Source organism: Gracilinanus agilis, chromosome 4, assembly GCF_016433145.1.
Source record: "Gracilinanus agilis isolate LMUSP501 chromosome 4, AgileGrace, whole genome shotgun sequence".
In the NCBI taxonomy this organism is placed as follows: domain Eukaryota; kingdom Metazoa; phylum Chordata; class Mammalia; order Didelphimorphia; family Didelphidae; genus Gracilinanus; species Gracilinanus agilis.
Window position 1 is genome coordinate 503,060,789 of NC_058133.1, and position 21,361 is coordinate 503,082,149.

The window sequence follows — 21,361 nt, forward strand, 5'->3', positions numbered from 1 at the left end:
CAGCTCTGATTCTATAGAAGTCTGGCCCCAGGGGAGGCCCTGAGGCCTTGGCAGTCCCTGGCCCTTACCAGCTGCTCTGGTGCTGGTCTTTCCCCAGCACTGGATGGCCCCACTCAGCTGTTCCAGGTACTCCAGGACCTAGAGAATGCCCACCGCTCTGGCCCTCTGACCACTGTGGACCAGGAAAAGAACTATCTCTTGAAGTTGCAGACGTGAGACTGAGCCCTGCTCCCCCCAGGCCAAGGCCCCAACTCCATCCGTCCCCCCCTCTGCCTCCTGCTGGGACTATTTATTCCCAAGAACTCCCTGTCATGTGGTTGCTGCCTGTGGACTCTGTGCTTTGGAGATCTGCCTGTGGCCTGGGTGATCCTCCAGGCCCCCTGGTCTGTGCCCCTGCCCTCGCTTCTGTCCCAAAGCTCAGCCCTTGGCTACAAACCAACACCCTCTCCCCCATCCCCCATTTCCATCAGCCCTGCAGGGGCCTGAACCTCTACCCTGGGCTTGTGCTGAAGCTTTATCCAGAGGCTTTGAGAGAGCTTCAGGAGGCTGAAGGCCCTCCTGACCAGGGAGGGAGACAGAAACCTCCTTGCCCCAATTTCCTGGGCAGCCACTAGGTCCCCAGGCAGTGCCCCTGGGTCCGGTTTGGGGTAAAAAGGCAGCCTCAGAAGCCCCAGGCCCACTTCATCGCTTGCCCCCATCCTGGGCCCACTCCTAGTTATGCCCTTGATTCTAACATTCCATGAAGTTCAAAGTGGGGAAGCTTGGGAGCTGGGGGATGATGGGGGGGAGGGGAAGGGGTGCCAGGATCATTCATGAGGGCTTGCGGGTGATAAGAAAGCTCCAGAGTCTCTTTCTGGCTCTGTTGGCCCTGTGGCTGGTGCCCTACTCTCCCAGCTCTTCTCCCATCCTCGGGACAAAGTCTGATGAGCAAAGTCCTCCGGGAGCAGAAGGCAAGAGAAGAAAGAGGGCTCCGGTGTCATCTTCTGTGCCCACTACCCCCACCCCCATTCCCAGCATGGGCACGCCAGGGCCCCTGGGGCTCACAAGGGCCAGGATTCAGGCTCCAGCTTCCTGACTCATCTGAGGTGGACAGGCTCAGGCCCTCCCACTTCCGCCCATCCCCATCCTCTCAGCTGGGCATCACAGCAGACTACAATAAACTTTACTTTACCACTGTTGGGTTGGGGTCTTCTCTTTGGGGAGGGGAAGACGAGAGACAGAGCGAGGGAGGAGCGAGGTCTAGAAGCGGGAGTACCATTGAGAGAGGCAATCAGACTAGAGGAATGACAACACAGCTAGGGAGGGCCTCAGGGGAGGACGTCTGGGGTCAGAGGGGGGAGTTAAAAAAGGAACCCTGTAGGAGGCAGTGCCAGGGGGAGACTGAAAGCATTTAGGTGCCTGCTCTGGGCTAGGCGTCGTGCTGGGCGCTGGGGAAGCAAACCAAACGTCCAGCTGTCCCTGCCCATGAGGAGCTTATGTTGTGCCCATGAGAGGAAGCTCTTAGGCCAAGGGAGACCCGCTCCATGTGTTCTGGTTCTAAAGTCCCACCACTTGCCCAGTGCCAAGGCCAAAGGCATCTCACAAACCGTCCTCAGGGATGTGTTTCCTGCCCAAGCCAGGACACAGGAGGGGCTTGAACTGGGAGAGCTTGGAGGGCTGGAGAGCCTGGAGGTGACAGGATGGACCAAAAGTAGGTTTAGGAGGAGTCAGGCAGAAGGAGGAGAAAATGTTTTAATCTAGGATCAAAGCTCAAGATTATGGAGATAACATTGTTATGGGAGACCATAAGAGCTGACCATCCCTGTGGGTAGTTTAGGTGGAATGAAGATGCAGCTATTGTTCCCTCTGAGCAGACTCTAAATGAAACTATGGGGGGGCAGCTGGGTAGCTCAGTGGATTGAGAACCAGGCCTAGAGATGGGAGGTCCTGGGTTCAAATCTGGCCTCACTTCCTAGCTGTGTGACCCTGGGCAAGTCACTTGACCCCCTTTGCCCACCCTTACCACTCCTTGAGGGCAGGGACTATCTAATTGTATATGATTAGATAGATAGATAGATAGATAAATGAATGGATGGATAGATAAATGGATGGATGGATGGACAGATAAATGGATGCAGATAGATAAATGGATGGATAGACAGAATACAGATATACAGATAGATAGGTAGATATGGATAAGCTGGTATTTAAGTGACAGCTAGCTCTCCAGACATAGAATTTATTAATTCCTAACTACATGTCCTGTGTACTAGGGGCTGGTGACATTTTCCTGGCTTCCTCTAAGTCCCCACTAAAATCCCACCCCTGTTAATTCCAGTGCTTTCCTCCTTTTAATTATTTCCTAATTATTCTGTGGTTGTGGGCCAGCTAGTTGTGAACAGCAGCTTGAGGGCTTTTGCCCGCCTCCATCCCCAGGGCTTAGTCCAGTGGCCGCCCCAGTGAAAGGCTCTTAATAAATGTTTACTGACTGATCACCCATCAGGGCTGCCATGAGGATCAAACGAGCTGGCCCAGTGCCTGGCACCTAGTGCTGGTTTGTTGATTAATGGACACAAACAGGAGCCAGCGCTTGCCCTCAAGGAGTCTCTATTCTAACAGAGAAGAGAACTGGAATAATGCTTCTCCATCCATCCATCCATCCATCCATCCATCCATCCATGCATGCATGCATCCATCCATCCATGCATCCATCCATGCATGCATGCATGCATGCATCCATCCATCCATCCATCCATCCATCCATCCATCCATCCATCTGTCTATCCATCCATCCATCTATCCATGCATCCATCCATCCATGCATCCATCCATGCATCCATCCATCCATCCATCCATCCATCCATGCATCCATCCATGCATCCATGCATCCATCCATCCATCCATCCATCCATCCATCCATCCATCCATCCATGCATCCATGCATCCATCCATCCATCCATCCATCCATCCATCCATCCATCATCCATCCATCCATCCATCCATGCATCCATCCATCCATCTGTCTATCCATCCATTCGGGAGCTGCAGAGTCTGACACCCGGGGAAGCGGGTCAGGCGCATTCCCTGGAGATGGGAGCCTCTCGGAATGGGGCCAGGCTCACAGCCGTGGGGGGTCCCAGACGCAGTAAGCTCTCTGTGACTGGGGGAGGCCGTGGTTGTTGTACAAGGGTTTGATGGCCCTGACAGCAAGTGACCGATTCCGGCCTAAGCCAGGTGAAAATGCGTCGGGAAAAGTGGCCTGAAATAGCCACAAACCAGCGGCACCCTGGGGACTCCGCTCTGTGCTTCTCCGGAGCCCCTAAGCGCCAGGCGCCCTGGCAGGGACAGAAGGGCCGGCGGCGTCCAGACTCCAAAGGTTTTACTGTCGTCTCCCCTGGGCCTCACAAAGTCTCAGTTATAGGGTGGAAACTGCTCTGGGGCCATTTTTCAGACGGAGAAACTGAGGCTGAGGGGGTAGCAGTAGTAACTCAGACCCTAGGCAGCAGGGGGCGGAGGCGGGACTGGGAAAGGGTATGGCTCTCAGCTGGGGAACACGGCGGGGGCGGGGGGCTGCCGTCTTGGAGGAAGGAGAGCCGGGTGAGCTGCGATCTACAGTGGGAAGGGCCTAGAGAAGCCGTGGATTCCCATTCTTCCATTTGACTGATTGGGAAATTGAGGTACGGTTGGGGTAGGCGATCTGCCCAAGCGACGCAGAGACAGGATTAGAACCCTCCACCGTCTGCGCTTTCAGAGACCACGTCTGAACCCGGGGTTCACGAGGCTGCAGGCATGGAACTACGTCGCCCCCTCGCGGAACTAGGAGAACACAGCCCAGGATACGCACGCGCGTACAGATGGCTACAGTGTCGCGCATGCCCTGATCGTCCTCCTCCCCCTTCCCTTTCCCATTTCCTTTCTGCTCCATCTCGCGACGAGGAGCACGATTTCCGGTTTTGCTTCTCGCTGAGCTCGGCGTGCCCCGGAACCGGAAGTTGAGCCGGCTGGCGGGTGACCGTGCTGTCGGTGGTAGCGGTGGCGGCTGTGCAGCATGAATGCGCCTCCGGCCTTCGAGTCCTTCCTCCTCTTCGAAGGAGAGAAGAAGTGAGCACGGCTGTGGGGAGGGCGGGCGGGCCGAACGGGGCTGCTCTGTGACCCCCCAGCGGAAGAGGTTTCAGCAATCTCGGTGAAATGGAAACCACCGTCCCGCCCATTCAGGTGCCCCCTGGGCCTGTTTGCTCCGCTGTGACCTGGGGTGGAGGGTTATTGGCCCGACGCCCCCCTATGACCCCCATCCCTCCCATTGGGGAAACTGAGGCCACAGGTCGGGTGACTTGTCTAGAGTTTCACTGCTGTTAGCACCCGAGGCCAAATTCGAACTCAGCCTCTGAATCCCAGGACATTGGCCAGACGTGGTTTTATGCAGAGGCTGGGAGTGCTTTATGGGCCTGGGGAGCTCAGTGGTTAGAGCCAGACCCAGAGAGGGGAGGTCCTGGGTTCAAATTTAGCCTCAGACACTAGCTGTGTGACTCTGGGCAAATCACTTAACCCCCATTCCCTATCCTTTACCCCTCTAACATCTTGGAACTGATATACAGTATTGATTCCAAGATGAAAGGGAAGGAGCTTAAAAAAAACCAAGTGAGCCTGAGGTTTGACACTTGGCACAGACGTCAGGACAGTCTCCCTCTTGAGCCTCAATTTTCCCATCTTGAAAATGAAAGGGGTCAGGTGATGTCCACAATCCCTGCTTGGCTTTGATTTCTGTACAAACCCAACAGGACAGTGTCACGACTCCTCTGACCCATAGGGCATCCCTGGATCCCACAGTCCTCCAGACCTCAGTGCTGCCACGGCCCAGTGGGAGTAATGGATTGGCATCCTGCTCCTCACTGGGCCTGTTAACTTAATGAAGTGCTGGCTGTCAGCAGACCCTGGAGAGATGGATGGGCTGCATGTGGCCAGGCAGCAAGGCTGCCCTGGAGGCTTGGAGTCCTTGGAGGCTGGCTCAGGTCCTGCCACTCATCTGTCTCTTCTTCCTAGGATTACTATCAACAAGGACACTAAAGTACCCAATGCCTGTTTATTCACTATCAACAAGGAGGACCACACACTGGGAAACATCATCAAATCGTAAGTGCACGTTCCCTTGCAGACTCCTGGAGACGTGGAGGGGCTGAGAGGAGCTTTGGAACCACAGTGATCTGATTTCTAGCGTGTCCTCTGTAAAGGTAGCCCCACGGCCCGCCCACCCCAGCTTGGGCAGCAGCACAGCCCCAGCCAGAGAAGGACTTTTTCCTCTCCCAGCCTTCTCTCATTCATTGGCCAATCAGGTGCTAACTTCCTTTTAATGAGAAGAAAGCATTTAAAACTGAAAACCCAGGCCTTCAGTTTCTAGTTCAGGAGTGCAGCTACAAGCTTCCCATCCTGAACACCCTGGATTTTATGGTAGTGTGCTAGAGACAAACAAGATGTGGGTGATGGGGGCCTCACAGCCTAGGGCACAGTCCAGAATAAGTTCTTCTTTTTGAAGCTTAATTTTATTTTCTCCCCAATTACAGGTAAAAAGTTTGTAACATTTTTAAAATTTTTTTAAACCCTTACTTTCTGTCTTATGATCTATACTATGCATTGGTTCTAAGGCAGAAGAGTGGTAAGGGCTAGGCAATGGGGGTTAAGTGACTTGTCCAGGGTCACACACCCAGGATGTGTCTGAGGCCTCCCATCTCTAGGCCTGGTTCTCAATCCACTGAGCCAACCAGCTGCCCCCAGTTTGTAACATTTTAAGAAGTTCTTTTGAGTTTTGAATTTCTCCCCCACCTCCAGCAATTCAGACTTTAAACCAGTTCAAAGCAACCTTCAGGAGTAGTTAATTCATTCAGTGTGAATTTCATTTCATTTCATTATCAGGTGTGAGTTAGTCTTGCCTGCTGTACAGTGTTCAGAAGCCAGATCCCCAGGTCCCTCATCTCTCTTTCTGTCCTTTGCACTGAGACCAGAAGGGTATGGGGAAAGGGGGAAAAGAGATTAATTAGTGATCTTTTAGCCCATTTCATCACTTGTGAACATCTGCCTTTGGACTGCAGAGTAGAAAAAGAGGGGGGGAAGTTTAGGAGGTTTAAATTAGGTTGGGAGACAGATAAGTCTTCATCATTTGAACCTGGTACCTGAACTAGCATAAGAAGCTGGTCTCTTTATTTACAGCCTTTCCCAGAGTCTGCCTGAATGCACCACTGTCAGATTAATCTTTCATAAATATTGCTTGTTCCATTTCCCTGCTCAGACACCTTCTGAGCTCCCCAATTGTCAAGATCTATTTATAGTCTCTGATAAGATTGGCTTAGTTGATAAGAAACAGGACATGGGAGATGATCTTGACTGTTAACTCATAGCTGCTTCTCTGAAGTGCCATTGAGTCATAAGTTTATTATATATGAACATTCAAACTCCCTTTCACCCGCAAGCACAGAGAGTGTTTTACAGCTCCATAGACATTGCAATTATTTTAGACAACGCACAGAAATCTCAGAAACTTCAAGGTGTGATTATCAGCAAGCTAAGTCTGAGAATACTTTTCTCAGGAGCAAATGCCCTGCTAAACTAAGGTTTCGGCCTTGGCTGCATTCTGACCAAAGGGGAAGAATGTTAACTTCTTGACTACTGGTTTGCTGAGAGCTTAAAGCTTTTCAATAAGGCCACAATACTTTTCAACAAGAAATCACAAGGATCACAAAAGGGATCAAAAGAGGAGTCTCAGATTTTATCTATTCTCTTATTGGCTTCCCACCCTCAATTCCTTCAGAATAAAGCTTCTTGGTTGCATTTGAGGCCTCCAAGGTCTGAAGATCCTGAGCACTGTGGCAAATACCAGGAGAGATAAGTGTGTTAGCAAAGAAATGTTCCCATTCCAGGCCCTCACGGGAGACTGCCCAGTGTCTAGCAGGGCCTCAGAAGTGCCCAGACCACTGCAATGCAACGTACTACATGCATTAGAAAGGAGAAAAACCAATGCTGTCAGGTGTGGGTCATGTGGTCACAGAATGAGGATGTTGGAGTAAGTTGAGAGGAGGCAGTATTTGGGTTGGACTTGAAAGGATGAGGAGGAATTCATCTGGCAAAGAAGGGGTGGGGAATGCTCAACACCCCAGAGACCACTAGAACAAAGGACCACAGGCAGGAAGGTATGAGATGTGTTCTGGGACGAGTCTGGTGGGGCCAAGGGTAGAGTGAGGTAAAGGAAAAGTGCAAGTGGTGGGGCCATTTGTAATTGCTACAGAAGGTTGAACTTGGCTCAGTGAGCAGACAGGAGGGAGATAATGAAGACATTTTGAGCAGTGATCATTGCCAGCCTTGGTTGTAAAGATGATGGCTGTTTCTTGAATTGTTTTCTGTTCTGTGTTGCCTTTGGTCAGTGAATTCATCTCATCTGGTTAGGAATGTGAATGGTGTTTTCCTCCATCAGACAGACCTCGAGGTAGTGTAACATAGTAGACAGAGCTGCTTTGGCACCAGGAAGACCTTTGAAACATTGACTGTAGTTTGAGAGTGTTTTCATAAGGATTTAAAGAATGGCTCAAAGACCTTATGCTTAGTGCCAGATAGTAATGTAAAAACAAGTAACTGCAATAAAAGACACATTCAAGTTGTCAAAAGGTGTAAAAAGTTGAAGCTTTATTATATAAAAGATTAAGTTTATTTTACTTTGCCCCGAGCAATTTTTGATACCTAAGTCCCTACTGTATGGTTTAGGGAGCCTACATGGAGTCTCAGAAGGCAGTGGGGATGGAGCCTGCCCCCCTCTCTAGTCATATGGCTTACCTTCAGCTTTGGTCTCCTTTTCTGCCTTTCAGACAGTTACTGAAAGACCCCCAGGTGCTGTTTGCAGGCTATAAAGTCCCCCACCCACTGGAACACAAGATCATCATTCGGGTGCAGACCACTCCAGATTACAGCCCTCAGGAGGCTTTCACTAATGCTATCACAGATCTGATCAGCGAGCTCTCCTTGTTGGAGGAGCGATTCCGGGTAAGGAGCCACCAAGGGCGTGGGTGCGAATCACTTTGCCAGGCCTGGGCAGTAGGAGGGTGTCACAGATGGGCTCATCTTGAGAAAAGAACCTCATAGATTTGTTCCCTGGTATCTTCGCTTTCTCCTTGTGTTTGCAGTATCATTCCTCTTTTCTCTAGGCTCGAGTCTGACTTAGTTTGTTCTCTAAATTGGAATGCTTTCTGCCCTAGGTGGCATGGTGCTCGTGTTTGGGTCTTAAGTGGTACTGGCCTTCAGCAGAACTTTTGTGAGCTTCATACAGGCCTTCTGCTTCTCCACCTTGGGATATGGGGACAACTAAGTTCAGTTCCTGCAGTCTTTTTTTTTTTTTTTTTTTAAACCCATACTAGTAGCAACTCTAAGACAGAAGGGCAGTGCCACTGAGTCACCCAGCTGCCCCAGTCCCTGCAAGTGTCTTGAGGCTGCACGCTGCACGCCATTCTCACAGAAACGCTCACTTGCCTCAACCCTAGTCCCTCCACTATCTCATAGCCCTGTTGAGGACTGCTTGTTAAGGCCAAAGCCACTTGTCCAAGTGGATGCTGTGGTTGGTGGATTTTGTATCTAGCAAAATAACTTGGGATGCAGCCTAAATGTGAATGGACGCTTCCCTTCTAGAGCATTTTAACTGCCAGTTGGTGTGTGCTCAAACTTACCTTGAGATCCTACAGTTTGTTCCAGAATCTTAGCCCTGACTCACTGGCTAAAATCGTTTGTTTCCCATTCTAGGTTGCTATCAAGGACAAACAAGAAGGAATTGAGTAGTTCTTGATGTCTTCTTCATGCAGTTTCTGTAGGACGAGCACAGAAACTCTTCCTTCCCTTTTGATTATCTACCTGCTATGAAGAGTGATGAGGGAAACCACCTCATTGCTTTTTCTCTTCAGGGAGGGGACAACTGTAATTTCCTCATAACATGTATTTCTTACCTCTTGAGTCACTGTCTTTCAGTATCTCAAGTAGCACTTTGTAGCCATCTTCAAAATTCTGCTTGCCATGAACTCTTAAAGTGATAGTCTGGCCAGTGTGGGCTGGAGACTATCAGAGGGAGATGCACTCATTAGACAGTTTAATTATAATAAAGAATCATCATTAATGGATCTGTGTCCAGCTGGAAAGAGGACTGCTAAAGGGCTCTGTCCTGTGGCCACAGATGGTATGCTACAGACTTGGGAGACAGAGCTGGTCACGGGATGCCAGGCAGGATCTAAAGCTCCACCTTGCTTATCAGCAATGCAAGAGTTCTTAAAGCAGTCTAATCCCCAGCAACTCGGCCAGGACACAGCAGTTATGTGGGGTCTGAGCTCAGCCTACTAAACTCTCTCTTTCTCTCTCTCTCTCTGGGGTCACAGAACATAAAAACACAGTTCACTTTGTTTTAAATTGAGTTTAGTTAAAACTAAAACTTAGAAAAATGCACACTTAGGAAAAACCTGTTTGTGAGAATCACGGGCACCACAAACCCAACTGCCGGGCCCTGCTTCTGGCTGCTAGAGTTTCTTCCAGATGGCAATGATGTTTGTGTCTGTCAGAGCCACAAGGTAGGTAAAGGTAGGGTCGGCCACTGCAGTGTTGATTAAAGTTTTGTTCATCTTTCTGCCTCGGGCTGAGAGATCTGGCCATTTGAGAATCTGTTAAAAAGAAGGAAAGTTTACTTAAAATTTGTTGTTGTGGTTGATGGTTACTAAGAATATAATTAAAAACAAAACACATCCCATAGACCCCATTAGAAAGGCAGAGTTGGACCCAAATAACAAGATACGAGAAGACCCCCTCTCCAACCTGGGCCACAGGCACTGTCAGACTTTTTTTGTGCTGACTTTTTTCCCCCTCCAAAAAGATACTCTGTTATATGGGAGGAATACGTGGGCTATTATGGGGATGTAACAAATGGAAAATATCAATAAAAACTTGAGAAAAGACGGTGGATGTGGTATTCGTGAATGCTCACTTCCCTTCCAAGTTGGCCCAGGCCTAGAGAAGAGAAGTAATAATGCAATGACCTGGGCCAATCCTGGAAGACTCATGCCGGGGAATGCTCTCCCCTCCAGGGAAAGAACTGTTGGAGTTGTCCTTCCCACCAGTGTATTTGTGGTTTTCTTTGGGGGTTTGGGTTATGTGTGACAATACAGAAGTGTGTTTTGCATGAAGAGAGAAGCAGTAAGTTTTAACAATTCCCAGCAGCAGGCCTACCTTTGTGGGGGCCACTGAGGCCCGTGAGGGAGGGTGCTGTTGCAGGTAATGCTTGACATTGTACATCCACACGCTGCCCTCTTCATCTCCGCAGAACACAAATGCTTTCTCTGTAATTACAGACCGCTTTGTACAGTCAATGCCCCCTCCTCCTCCCTGTCTGTGTCTTTAGGGGTGGGGACCAAGTCCAAATGGCCTGAGCTGCCCAGAAACATGGATCTCAGACTGGTTGGCAACATCTCTGTCCAAGAGATCCCATCCTGGCCCCACCGTGAGGGAGTTCCAGGGGTTCCCTGGGGTCTTCGGTTAAAGGACTTTCTTGTGTTCAGCATTGGCCGACTCAAGGGTCCTATGTACATCCTTCAAATCCCTACAATGGCCTCTGACTCTCTTTGAGTCTTCCCTTAATGGTGTTTTCTCTCCCCTACCTCCTCCATGCCCATGTCTGCCGTCTCAGGAGTGCTCCCTGGCACCTCCCCGTCTTCCCAGGTTCGTGCTTACCTGGACAAGTGCTGAGGGTGAGGTAGGACAGCTCTGTATGGGACCACTGGAGCTCTGCCAAGATGACCACCGTTACCCGCTGCTTGCCTGCTCTTCCTGCGAGGGACTGACTCCAGCTCCACAAGCAGATGGAGCCTGGGGTACAGCCCTTGGAAGCTAACCAAGAGCAAGAAACGGCAGAGACTTAGCACCTCCTCCAAGGACTCGCTCCCGCTCTGGGAGGGTAGCCACACGGGAGGGAGAGGGACCTCCCAGAGGACAAACTTCTCACCATGTCCTGCCACAGGGCTGCCTAAGGCAGAGGCAGGCCCTGGGCTCCCAGGCCAGCTCTCTGTTGTCCCAAGCGACCCCACATTTTGTTCCCAGAGGACCAGCTTTCCCATGGAGGGCAACTGAGTGCATCCACAGGCCCGGCCCAGGGTCCTCACAATCTGGCCTCTGGAGAGTTCTCGGGGACTCGGCCCACGGCTGTTCCTACAGAGGTCCGCTCCTCCACAAGCCCCAAAGGGACTGGCTAGCTGCTTCCTGGACAGGCCCAATTTCTCTCAGGCCACAACCACTTACCCACAACATCTTCACTCACAAAGCCCAGCCCATCCACTCGCTTGTGCCCTCGCCCTGGGCCTTGGGGAAACAGGAACATCATCTCACAGTCTCTGCAGGAAAGTCAGGCATTGGGATGTCAACAGGCTTGGCAGCCCCTGTGTGCACCCTCCTTTGTTAAATTGTTAAAACAACCCTCGGGACAGCCCTCTGGAGAATTAAAGTGCCACATTCCTCAAAGGGTGGCAGGACTCGGGCCTCTGGTGACGCTGAAACACGCCAGCCACAGGGACAGGCACCAAGAACCAGTCTCAGACACGCATGCGAGACGACAGGTGAGATCCTGCTCGAGAGGCCTCTGGGAGACACACTTGGTAACTACAAAACGTGTGAAGGGCTGTGGCCCGCCTGGGAGAACTGTGCAACCACAGGCTGTGGCACCTCCCTGGGCCTCAGTTTCCCTCTGTAAAACAGCAGGAATGATGCCTCCATCTCATGAGGCCTCAGGAGGGAATCTGCATGCAAACGCAGAGCCTCAGAAGAGGCCCCACAACGACCTGCGAACAAGCTCAGAGCCAGGCCGCGTCCCCTTACTCGGAGCCTTGCCATCCTCTGGGCAAAAGCGAGCAAAACCAAACCACCACCACAGGGGTCCCAGCCAGGGAGAAGGGCTTTGGCGAGCCAGACCCCCAGGGAGGGGGGAGATGGCCAGACCTCTTTCTTTCTGTCAGCCTACATCCAGGTTGGTGGCACTCTTCATGGAGCTTGGCCACAGGCTGGCAGACCTTGCAGTCCCCCCACCCCAACCTACACCCCCCCCCCCCAGACCAGGCCTCCCCCTCACCTCCTCTTCTGGGGCTCATTTAACCGTATGTCCCAGGCGAAGCAGCCATCCTCACAGCCGCCCAGCAGGTAGTGGTCGGGGCAAGAAGCCACTGGGCACAGCCGCAGGGGGGTGGCGCTGGCATCAAGCACCAGGAGCTGGCTGGGAGAGGGAGAAAGAGCAGGAGCTTCCGCAGGCATCTTCCTCCTCCCGCCTCTTGCCCATGGCCTCCGGGGGGAGGCTTACCTGGGTCTGAACTGGTAGTTGTAGTCAGGGAGGCCGATGTCCCAGAGGCTAATGCGCTTGTTGTACGAGGCAGCTGGGGAGAAAGAGAGGAAGGTGGGCCGAGTGAGGAAGGCCACAGCAGGAGGCCACATCCCTCCGACCATCGATCGTGCCATTTCAGGCGGTCACCAGGGCCCCAGAAGGGAGGAGGAAGGCCAACGAGGATGTGAGCAGCAGCAGCAGAGGCCTGAACAGAGGAATGCCGGCCCCTGGGAGGAGGGACCCTTCTCTCTTCCGCATTTAGGGCCCTGGAGCTCCGCGCCCAGCGGGCACCCGACGAAGGCAGCTTGACTGGCCCCCTTCCCCGGGCAGAACAGCTTACTGAAAAGGTGGGTCTCCTGGCAGGGGCTGAAGCAGGCCATGGCAATGGGCTTTCGGTGGGCTCGGATGACTCCGTAGCAGAAACCTGCACGCACGTGGATGAGGCTCACGACGCCTCGCCGGCCCGCGGCTGCCAGCACACTGCTGCGCTTCTTCCGGCCATCCTGGGTCACCAGGGTCAGGGTGGTCCAGGCCACCGTGAAGAACTCCTGGGGAGGAGGCCGAGGGGGGATGAGGGAAGGCTGGCCGCCTCTCGGGTCCCAAGATGGGCTCGTTCTCTCCATGCACAGCCCTGAGCCCCGCAGCGGAGGCCAGACGCCTCCAGGCCGGCCCCAAGGCTCACTCACCTCTCCAGGCACCTTGTACCTGTGGAGCACGAGGCCCGCCTGGCAGTCGATGATGCACACGGCCTCCCCGCCACAGGTGGCCACTGTCTGCGACACGCCTCCGGGCAGTCCTGAAAGAGGCCTGGGCTGGGCACTTGGCGGAGGCTGAGGGGCCTGCTTGGCCTCCCCCCATCCCAGGGAGCGCCCAGACTGCCAGAAGGCGGGAATCCCATCTGAGCTCCGGACGGAGCTCTTCCCGAGTGAGGCTCACCTGTGCCCTCGTCCCAGGCCGGCTCGAAGGCGCAGGCCCACAGCTGGGTGCTGAAGTCCTCGGGGCTGTTCCCTTTGCTGTGGCACTGCAGGAAGTGCAGCGGCTCCAGCTCCACGGGCTCCTGCGGGGAAGCCTCCGGAGGCTCAGGGGCCTCTGCCCAGGGCCACGCAGCCAACACAGCTGACATGCCGGCCCCCTGCTCCACCCACCAGACACTGCTCTGGGCCTTTTCAGGCTACCCTCCAGGCCTGCCCAACTGCTGAAACCCCCTTCCTGCTCCCCCCCACCCCGGGCTTTCCAGGCCTCACCTGACCCTCCACTTCCATCTCAGCTGGGGTGGTCTGTCTGCAGCTCCAGCTGCCTGACGCAGAGCTGTGGTCCGCCTCCCTGGACACAGGCTGGGCGTCGGGAGGCAGGGAAGGTCGGGCTTTCTTGCTGGGAGGATGGTCGGTGGAAAGGCTCTTCTTCCATTTAAAGGCCTGCAGCTTGACCTGCAGGAAGGCAATTTTGGAGCTGGGCTGGAAAGAGGCACCGCTGGGTGCCCAGAGAGCACCGGCCGCAAAGGGACGAGATCCTCGGGGCTGCGGCATCCGACTCCCTCCTTTTTGCAGATGAGAAAACAGAGGGGAAAGGCCTCTGCCCAGGACTACCCAGCTGGGTCCAAGGGATGCTCACCTCCTGGCTGGTCCACCATCAGGACACTCTGGGCCTTCTCCACGCGTGGAAGGCTCCCTCTGCTCCAACTGCTGACCTCCCCAGCTTTCTTGAGTCCTAACTCCAATCCCACCTCCTACAGGAAGCCTTCCCCAACCCTGGGGTATTCCAGTGCCTTCCCTCTCTTGTATCTCCTAGTCACCCTGTCTAGAGTTCATTTGCTCATTAAGCTCCTTGGGGGTCAAGCACTTGTCTTTTGCCTTTTTGTATACCCAGTGCTTAGCCTGGAGTTTAACATAAAAGGAGCTTAATAAATGTATATGGATTGACCGAGTAGAATTTGAACTCAAAACCCTGCTCCAAACACAATTTTTTCTCTGCTCTATTGGCCAATCCTGCCTGTGCAGAGCTAAGATTTGAACTTGGGTCCTGCTGGGCTTCCTGAGATATCACGGAGGCATCCACTTGGATCTGAATCCCTGGGCATGAATGGGAACAACTTCTATCTGGAGTCGGTCAGCCCTCCAGACCAAGGGGGCGAAGGGTCAGGGAGTGGCTGGAGAACCTGGGGGCACCCCTTGGATGTTGTCACAAGGTTCTGTTCTACCCCTGGGGGCGGAGGAGGGAGAGAATACAGAACACAGACCAGCACAGGCAGAGGGAGCCAAAGGGATCATCTAGTGATGGGGAAGCCCGAGGTCACCCAGCGAGGCGGGCTCAGGTGCCAGATGAGAGCCGCCCCGGCTCCCTGGCCCCAGGCCTTGGCATCACTGGCGGTCACTTCTTGCACTCTTGAGAGCTCCCTGAAGGGGGGCGTCCCAGGCTGGCCATGGCAGGCCCACAGCAAAGATTCACGGCCACCGGGGGCTTACTCACCAAAGACTGCTGGATGGAGGCTCCCACCCGGCTCTCGTGCCTCAAACTGTCTTCTGAGAGGGTCGAGGGAGTTGAGGGAGTTGAAGGAGTCAAGGGGGCCGAGGGGGTTGAGGGGCTTGAGGGGGCTTCATTTTGAGTCAGCTTTGAGGACACCAGCTTCTGGGCAATCATTTTTACCTGGCGTGGGGCAAAATCTTTCAGGTCAGCCAGCAATGACTGAGGGCTAAGATGGGCAGGCCAGGCCAAGGCTGAGGGATGCAAAAATGGGCAAAAACATGACCCCAGCCCTGAGGAGCTGCTCAAGGTGGATCGGGGGAGACGACACGCAAATGGCTCGGCACGTACAAGCCGCACATGCACAGACTAAGTGCAGGGGCTAAGAGGAGAGGAGGAACACTGCTCCTGTGACCACCAGCCCCAACAACTAGGAAGGAACCTTTATTTACAGCAAACCCAATTCTGCATCCCCTGTGAGAGGCAGCCGGGGGCACCAGGCCTGGATCAGGAAGCCCAGGGTTCAAATCTAGGCTCAGATCCTTCCTAGCCTCTAACAGTTTCCTCATCTGTAACACGGGAAGAATTGCAGCACTATCCAGTTTGTTGTGAGGATCAAATGAAGTAAATACAAGAATAACAAAGCACTTGGCACAGTGCCTGGCACAGAGTAGGGGCTTATAAATGCCAGGTGGATGATGATGATGAAGATAAAAGGTGCACATAGGCTCAGAAAAGAAAAAAGAGACAGGAAGCAGCTCAGAATAGTGAAACTGGCATCCATGAAAACAACCTAATGAGAGGCGAGGGGGTGGTGGGAGTCTGGAGGCCTGAGCCTGGGAACAAAGAACGAAAGCCCCTTTTTCTCTCTGCAGGGGAAGTAGGGGACAATAGGTGCCTGAATTATTGTGGATATGTTTGCCTTATTGTTTTTATTATGAGAAAGGATGGAGAGTGGGATCATGCACATATGGAGAAATGATCATTTTAAAAAAATAAATTATAAATAATAATAATAATAAATGATTTTTTAAAAGTAGTGTAATTACACTTATTTAAGCCAAGCCACATCTTCTTCAGGCAAATCACTGGAATTTCAAATGTTTTAAAAAAAGAGAAAGACCACTCCAGCTCAAGTGAAGTAACAGGTGGGTTTATGGTACTTGAGGATTTCCCAAATAACCAAGCAAAGTTGGCAGCTTCTCCCCACTTCACAAATGCAAAGACAGAGGTGAATGGATTCCCCCAAGGGTACATGTCCAGGGGCAGGACTAGGAGCAGAAGCCTGGCACCCTTAGCCACAGGGTCTTACCTTCCACTGGATGAAATCACTCAGCGACTCGGGCCCGTAGCAGACTTCTTTGACTGCAGACTCCACAAATTCCCTGTAGATATCCTTGGTCTGTGCCGAGGAGTCCAGCTGACCTTGGTAGTTCTCCCAGTAAGCAGTGACCTAGGCCAGGGCAGGGGACACTTTGATCTTCCCTTCTGAGAGGGCTCCTGCCTTCAGGGCACCCAGGATGGGGCTGACAAGCAAAAAGGATCTTTGGGTTTATAGGTTCTCTTTGTCAACATGGAATCTAAGAGAATCCCAAGTTTGACCTTGTCACAAGAGAATTTCTCCTGGAGGGAGATCCCAGACTCAGAATTTCATACTAACAACAGACCTTAAAGTACTTTAGGTAGAGCTAACAAACTCAATCAGATGTTAAATACCCTTTTAGTCTTAGAAGTTCTTCTATTGTATCAAAGTCCTTTCCCAGGTAGAACTCCTCATTTTCTTTGTAGCCACAGTAAAGCCCATCAATCATATTTCTGTTCTCAGTTCCCCAAGAGGTATATATGTTCTGTGTGGTTTTGAGCATGTAATCTGTGTGGAGGCCTAAGGATTGCACCGTTATCCCTCTCCTGATTAAAGACATGGTTTTCCTGACTAACAGTTCCGTGTCTTTTTTCCAGTTTAACATCTTCCATCCCCAACATGCCAGTCTACAGTCCTTCTAGGGTCTCTGTCTCGCTCTCCCATCCCACCACTCCTCCCAGACAAAAGGTTCAGGTAAAGCTCCAGGGAGGTCAGAGCTGGGAGGACCCTCCAAGGTCACCTCTCTAGTGCAGCTGTTCCTGGCCTAGGATAGAAGAAACTTCTGAAGGAGGGACAGGAAAAGCCAACCTCAGCTGTATTTGAAATGAACCTTTCAACAGCTCTACTCATCTAGTTTCCTGGACCACCCAGGCAACAGGAGGATACAGATATGAGGCATACCAAGTATGGCAGAGAGTCCTTCGGAGATGTATTCTCCCAGGACCTAGAGCCATTTTAAAATGCACATTCCCCCCTGTGATCCTTTGGGAGACTATTCTCCCCAATGGATCATAACAAACATAAATAAATTTACAATCACAATAAAGGAGAAGAGAAGGCAAAACCATCAAAGATGAAAGCTGAGCTGTTTGGGCAGTGACAATCTAGCTCCCTCTGATCAATATATATGCTATTATCTAGCAACTTCATCACAGATGTAGGTTTGGGGAAAGATGGCAAAAGAATACATTGGGAAATTTGGGTCAGGAGTAAGAAATGCAAGAGGTCAAAAGCAATAGAAAACAAAGATACCTCATGCCTAGACATCATGAATATTTTCTGGAGGCATAAGCTAGAGCAGAGTACAGTTAAGGACTGGATTTAGATTTGGAACTGGCCAATGGCCAGAATCCACACAGTCAGTTCTGTCATCCTGGTCTCGGATTATTTAACACATTTCTTAATCACAAAGATAAAGTCATAGACAACTTCTTTATCCAAATGAAGATGAAAAAATTAAACAGGATAACTAACCCACTGAACCACAAAGTCAGGATTCCTAAAGAGTGAGAACATTGCAATGACTCTTAACAAGATTAAATAAAATAATAATAAATGTAAAGTCTTACATTTGGGCTCAAGGAATTGATTTTACATGGAGATAATGGCAAGGCCTGGTTCAACAGGAATTTTGTCTGAAAAAGACCTGGATGTCTTAGTGGGTTGAGTCCCCAGTATAATGTTAAAAAAACGAATGCCATCTCTATCCATATTAAAGGAGGCAGTGAGGTAAGCTAGGTGGCTCAGTGGACTGAGAGCCAGGTCCTGGGTTCAAATCTGACCTCAGACACCTCTTGGCTATGTGACCTAGGAAAGTCACTTAACCCCAACTGCTTTTCTGCCTTGGAAGACATACTTAGTATCAATTCTAAGACAGAAAGTCAGGGTTAAAAAAAAAAAAATTAAAGAAGGTAAAGCTTCCAGAAATAAAAAGGTGATCTGTTCCTGTCCTCTGCCCCCTGCCCTGGTTGGACCATACCTATAGTACTATTCAATTCTGGTCACCACAGTTTGATAAGGAGAATATCCAGGAATCCTTCCAGAAAGCAAACAGGACAATGAAGAGCCGCAAGTCTAATCCTATGTAAAAAGAAAGGAAGAATGCTTGGCCCAACTTCCAGGGAATATAGAGAATTGTTTTCCATTATGTCAGCCATAATGAAGAAGAAATACTTAATTCTCTTTGGTCCCTAAGGGTACAACTGGAAGCTGTGGGTAGAAGGTAAGAGGCAAATTTAGGCTCAAAATCAAGAAAAACCTCCTAACAATTTTGACTAGTCAAAACTAGCATGGGGTGTCTTGGGAGCGAGTAGGTTCTCCCTCCTTAAAGGTTTCCAAGCAAAGACAGGGTGACCGATTGCTGGGTCTGTTGTAAAGTGGATTCCTCAGAGCTGGATTGGATTCCAATAGGCAAATGTGAGGCACAGAGGAAACAGCCTGTTCAAAGACAAGGTGATGTGGGAGATGGAACAGCATCTAGAAAGAAGAGCTGAGGGGGATATGGGAGAGAGTGTCAAGGATTCTAAGGTTTCAAATTTCAACAGCAAGAAATGTGGTTGTGCCCTCAACAGAAAGAAAAAACCAGGAGGACATCAAGTGAGAAAAAAAAATTCCATTTGAGATCCTCAGGGTTTGAGATGCCTGTGGGACATGCTGAGGATAGCTGGCATTGGAGACTAAGAGCTGCATCCAAATACTGAAGAGGATACTATGTTTAGTGATGTGAGGAGATGGGTGAAGGTTGCTCTAGAGAGCAATTACAAGAAGCAGGAAAGGACCAAGGACCCCCAGGTTAAGACAAACTACTGAAAGATAAATCTGGGATGGCATCAGTGAGTTTTTTGCTATTTCTCTCTTTGAGGGATGGTGAGGGGAGAGCACAAGCACTTGCTGAACTCAGGGGGGACATCATGGGTTTCGCACTCAGGGCAGGCAATTCTACAAAGTGCCCCAGAAAACTTCCCCACCCCCACCTCGAGCCCCTTACGCGGCTGGTCAGTTCTTGGTTCAGGATCTTCACGTGATTCAGTAGAGAGGCTGTCTCTTTCCCATTGATTTTTTGGATGTTGGGGAGAAGGGAAGCGATCTTGTAATTGTCATTGACCTGGGTGTGAATACAGAGAGGAGCTCAGGACACCGGTGAGCTGCCAACCCAAACCCCAACTCCAGTGTCTGAGGTAAAGTGGCCCCTGGGAGATTGCTGGGGGTCCAGATAACTTCCTTTAAGCCATAGGGCAAGTTTGTGGCTGAGCCAGGGCAATGGGCCAGGTCCCCTGAGACGGGTCTGATGCCCTTTCCACAGACCCTGCTGCTCTGCCCCTTCCATTCTGAGAGCCTGGGCAAGGAGCCTTGCCTTCCTGAGGCCTTTGTAGCTATCTGATTCTTTCTCAATCTTCCCCCAAGAGAATGCAAGCACCTGAGGTGCAGGGCTGAGGCAGGACCCCAGAAATAAAGGGCCCTCAAAGGCCATCAAGTCAGTCAACATTTATGAAGCACCTACTATGTGCCAGGCACTGTGCTAAGGGCTGGGAGAGAGGCAGGTAAAAGACAGTCTTTGCTGTCAAGTGTAATGGGGAGACCCTAAGCCAAGGATGACACACAACCAAGCCCGGCACTCACAAGAGGACAGGCTCACCAGCACTGTGTCACACATATACACCCGTATCCAAACCCTGCAGCACATGCGTGATACCCCAAACCTGCTGCAGGCATAACGCACTTGTTATATTACCTTGATTCTACACACACAGGCTAACCTAGAAGTAATCAACAGAGGGAAAGCTCTAAAGCTCTTTTAAGAGCCCCAGCCTGCTTCGGAGAGGGGCTGTAAAGGAGGCCCAGGAGGGGTCCCCCGGGGCCCCTGCTGGATGGATGGATTCTGGGGCTGCTCACCGTCAGGCTGATGTTGTCCTCGAAGTCCACCTCCTCCAGCGCCGGGAACTGCTGCAGCGGGGTCAGGTCTTCCAGCTGGTTGTTGGCACAGCGGAGTACCTGCAGGCTGGGGAGGTCCAGGCCGTCGGGCAGCCGCTCCAACAGGTTGTCGGACAGGTCCAGCTCCCTCAGCTGCTTCAGCCTGTTGAGGAGTTTGAGGTCCAGGTCCTTCGTCTGGAGCTGGAGGTTTGACAAGCTGGAAAGGCGGGAAAGGAGGTGCGGGAGGTTGGAGGAGGCTCGGCCCAGGTTGCCCGGTGCTGTGCTTGGGGGCCCGCGGGGCGGGGGGCATCGGGAAGGGGTCTGGGCGGGCCCCTCTCCTGGTTTCCCATGACAAGGAAAGGACAGCTGGATGCCGGGGCGGCGGGCAGCGGCCGGGCAGAACCCACGGCAGGGACCAAGGCCCTGGGCCCGATCCTCAGGCCCCGGGGGCGGCGGCTCGAGCAGCGCCGGGCGCGGGGCAGAGGGACCAGGGCCCAGGGCCGGGGGTAATGAGCGCGACGCTGACTGAGGACCGGCAGTTCAGGGGCGGGCCGGGAGGGGGGAGGGAGGGCACCGACACCGGCAGGGGCAGAAGCAGCTGGAAGACAGCAGAATCAGCTCGCTAGCGGTTTCGGTTTCGCCCGCATGTAAGAGGGGGAACAAGTACTATGGAGACAGACGCAAACACGCACGCACACACGGACGCGCCGCACGCACGCACACAAAGGCAACATACAGACGGACGCGGGCACGCACGGGCACAAGACACCATGCAGACGGACGCCGGCACGCAAACGCACACGGAAGCACCAAATGATCGTACGCATGCGCACAAGGCACCGTAGACAGATGCGAGCACGCACGCGCACGCAAGTCTCCACCCCACCACCCCACACAAACACACCCCTACACCCACCCAGCCACCCACCATATGTTATATACATACACACACACACACGCGTCCTCACTCAAGTTTCTTCAGTTTTCCGAGTCCTTCGGACTTGGGGTGTCCCCTCTGCAGCATCAACGGAGTGTCAAGCCGGCCCATGGCCGCCGACCTGGCCTTCGTGAACACACCCTGCCTCCCTGCTACGAGGCCTTGTCGGTTCCCTGAGCTCAACCGAAGCCGGGGCTTGGAGCAGCGACCTAGGCCTCGGCCAGGCGGTTCGTGCAAGAGAGGCTTGCAGTACGGTGTCAGGATGGCCAGGCCGAACAGGATCCCACGTGTTTTAACCCCGCGGGACTACTACTCCCAGCGGTCCCCGCGGCCCGCGCCTGCG

At 52.3% G+C, this 21,361-nt stretch overlaps 3 protein-coding genes across 6 annotated transcripts in view; 2 read left to right on the forward strand and 1 right to left on the reverse strand.

The window, feature by feature from the left end:
• The window catches only part of LOC123246846 (ras GTPase-activating protein 4-like), a 92,161-nt gene extending 90,994 nt beyond the window's left edge, over positions 1-1,167 (forward strand). The window contains exon 20 of the mRNA XM_044675631.1: positions 98-1,167. Within this exon, the coding sequence (XP_044531566.1) occupies positions 98-216 (119 nt within the window). The 3' untranslated portion in view covers positions 217-1,167. The remainder of the gene's footprint in view (positions 1-97) is intronic.
• A 2,821-nt stretch (positions 1,168-3,988) lies between these two features.
• POLR2J (RNA polymerase II subunit J) lies at positions 3,989-9,304 on the forward strand. 3 transcript variants are annotated; one of them, XM_044673131.1, is made up of 4 exons: positions 3,989-4,080; positions 5,020-5,109; positions 7,827-8,001; positions 8,752-9,304. In XM_044673131.1, the coding sequence occupies exons 1-4, from the start codon at positions 4,028-4,030 to the stop codon at positions 8,785-8,787; spliced, it is 354 nt and encodes a 117-aa protein (XP_044529066.1). In that variant the 5' UTR covers positions 3,989-4,027; the 3' UTR covers positions 8,788-9,304. The 3 variants fall into 3 exon arrangements, with proteins under 3 accessions (XP_044529066.1, XP_044529065.1, XP_044529067.1); XM_044673130.1 differs by having other exon boundaries at positions 7,827-9,304; XM_044673132.1 differs by lacking the exon at positions 5,020-5,109.
• Positions 9,305-9,394: 90 nt separating this feature from the next.
• Positions 9,395-21,258, reverse strand: LRWD1 (leucine rich repeats and WD repeat domain containing 1). Of its 2 annotated transcripts, XM_044673128.1 has the most exons (15): positions 21,050-21,258; positions 20,064-20,298; positions 19,159-19,275; positions 16,122-16,262; positions 14,816-14,992; positions 13,594-13,776; positions 13,286-13,406; positions 13,036-13,145; positions 12,690-12,897; positions 12,329-12,401; positions 12,104-12,244; positions 11,281-11,372; positions 10,717-10,872; positions 10,216-10,325; positions 9,395-9,653 (listed from the first exon to the last, which is right to left on the reverse strand). In XM_044673128.1, the coding sequence occupies exons 1-15, from the start codon at positions 21,127-21,129 to the stop codon at positions 9,513-9,515; spliced, it is 2,085 nt and encodes a 694-aa protein (XP_044529063.1). In that variant the 5' UTR covers positions 21,130-21,258; the 3' UTR covers positions 9,395-9,512. The 2 variants fall into 2 exon arrangements, with proteins under 2 accessions (XP_044529063.1, XP_044529064.1); XM_044673129.1 differs by lacking the exon at positions 14,816-14,992 and having other exon boundaries at positions 21,050-21,257.
• Positions 21,259-21,361: the final 103 nt, after the last annotated feature.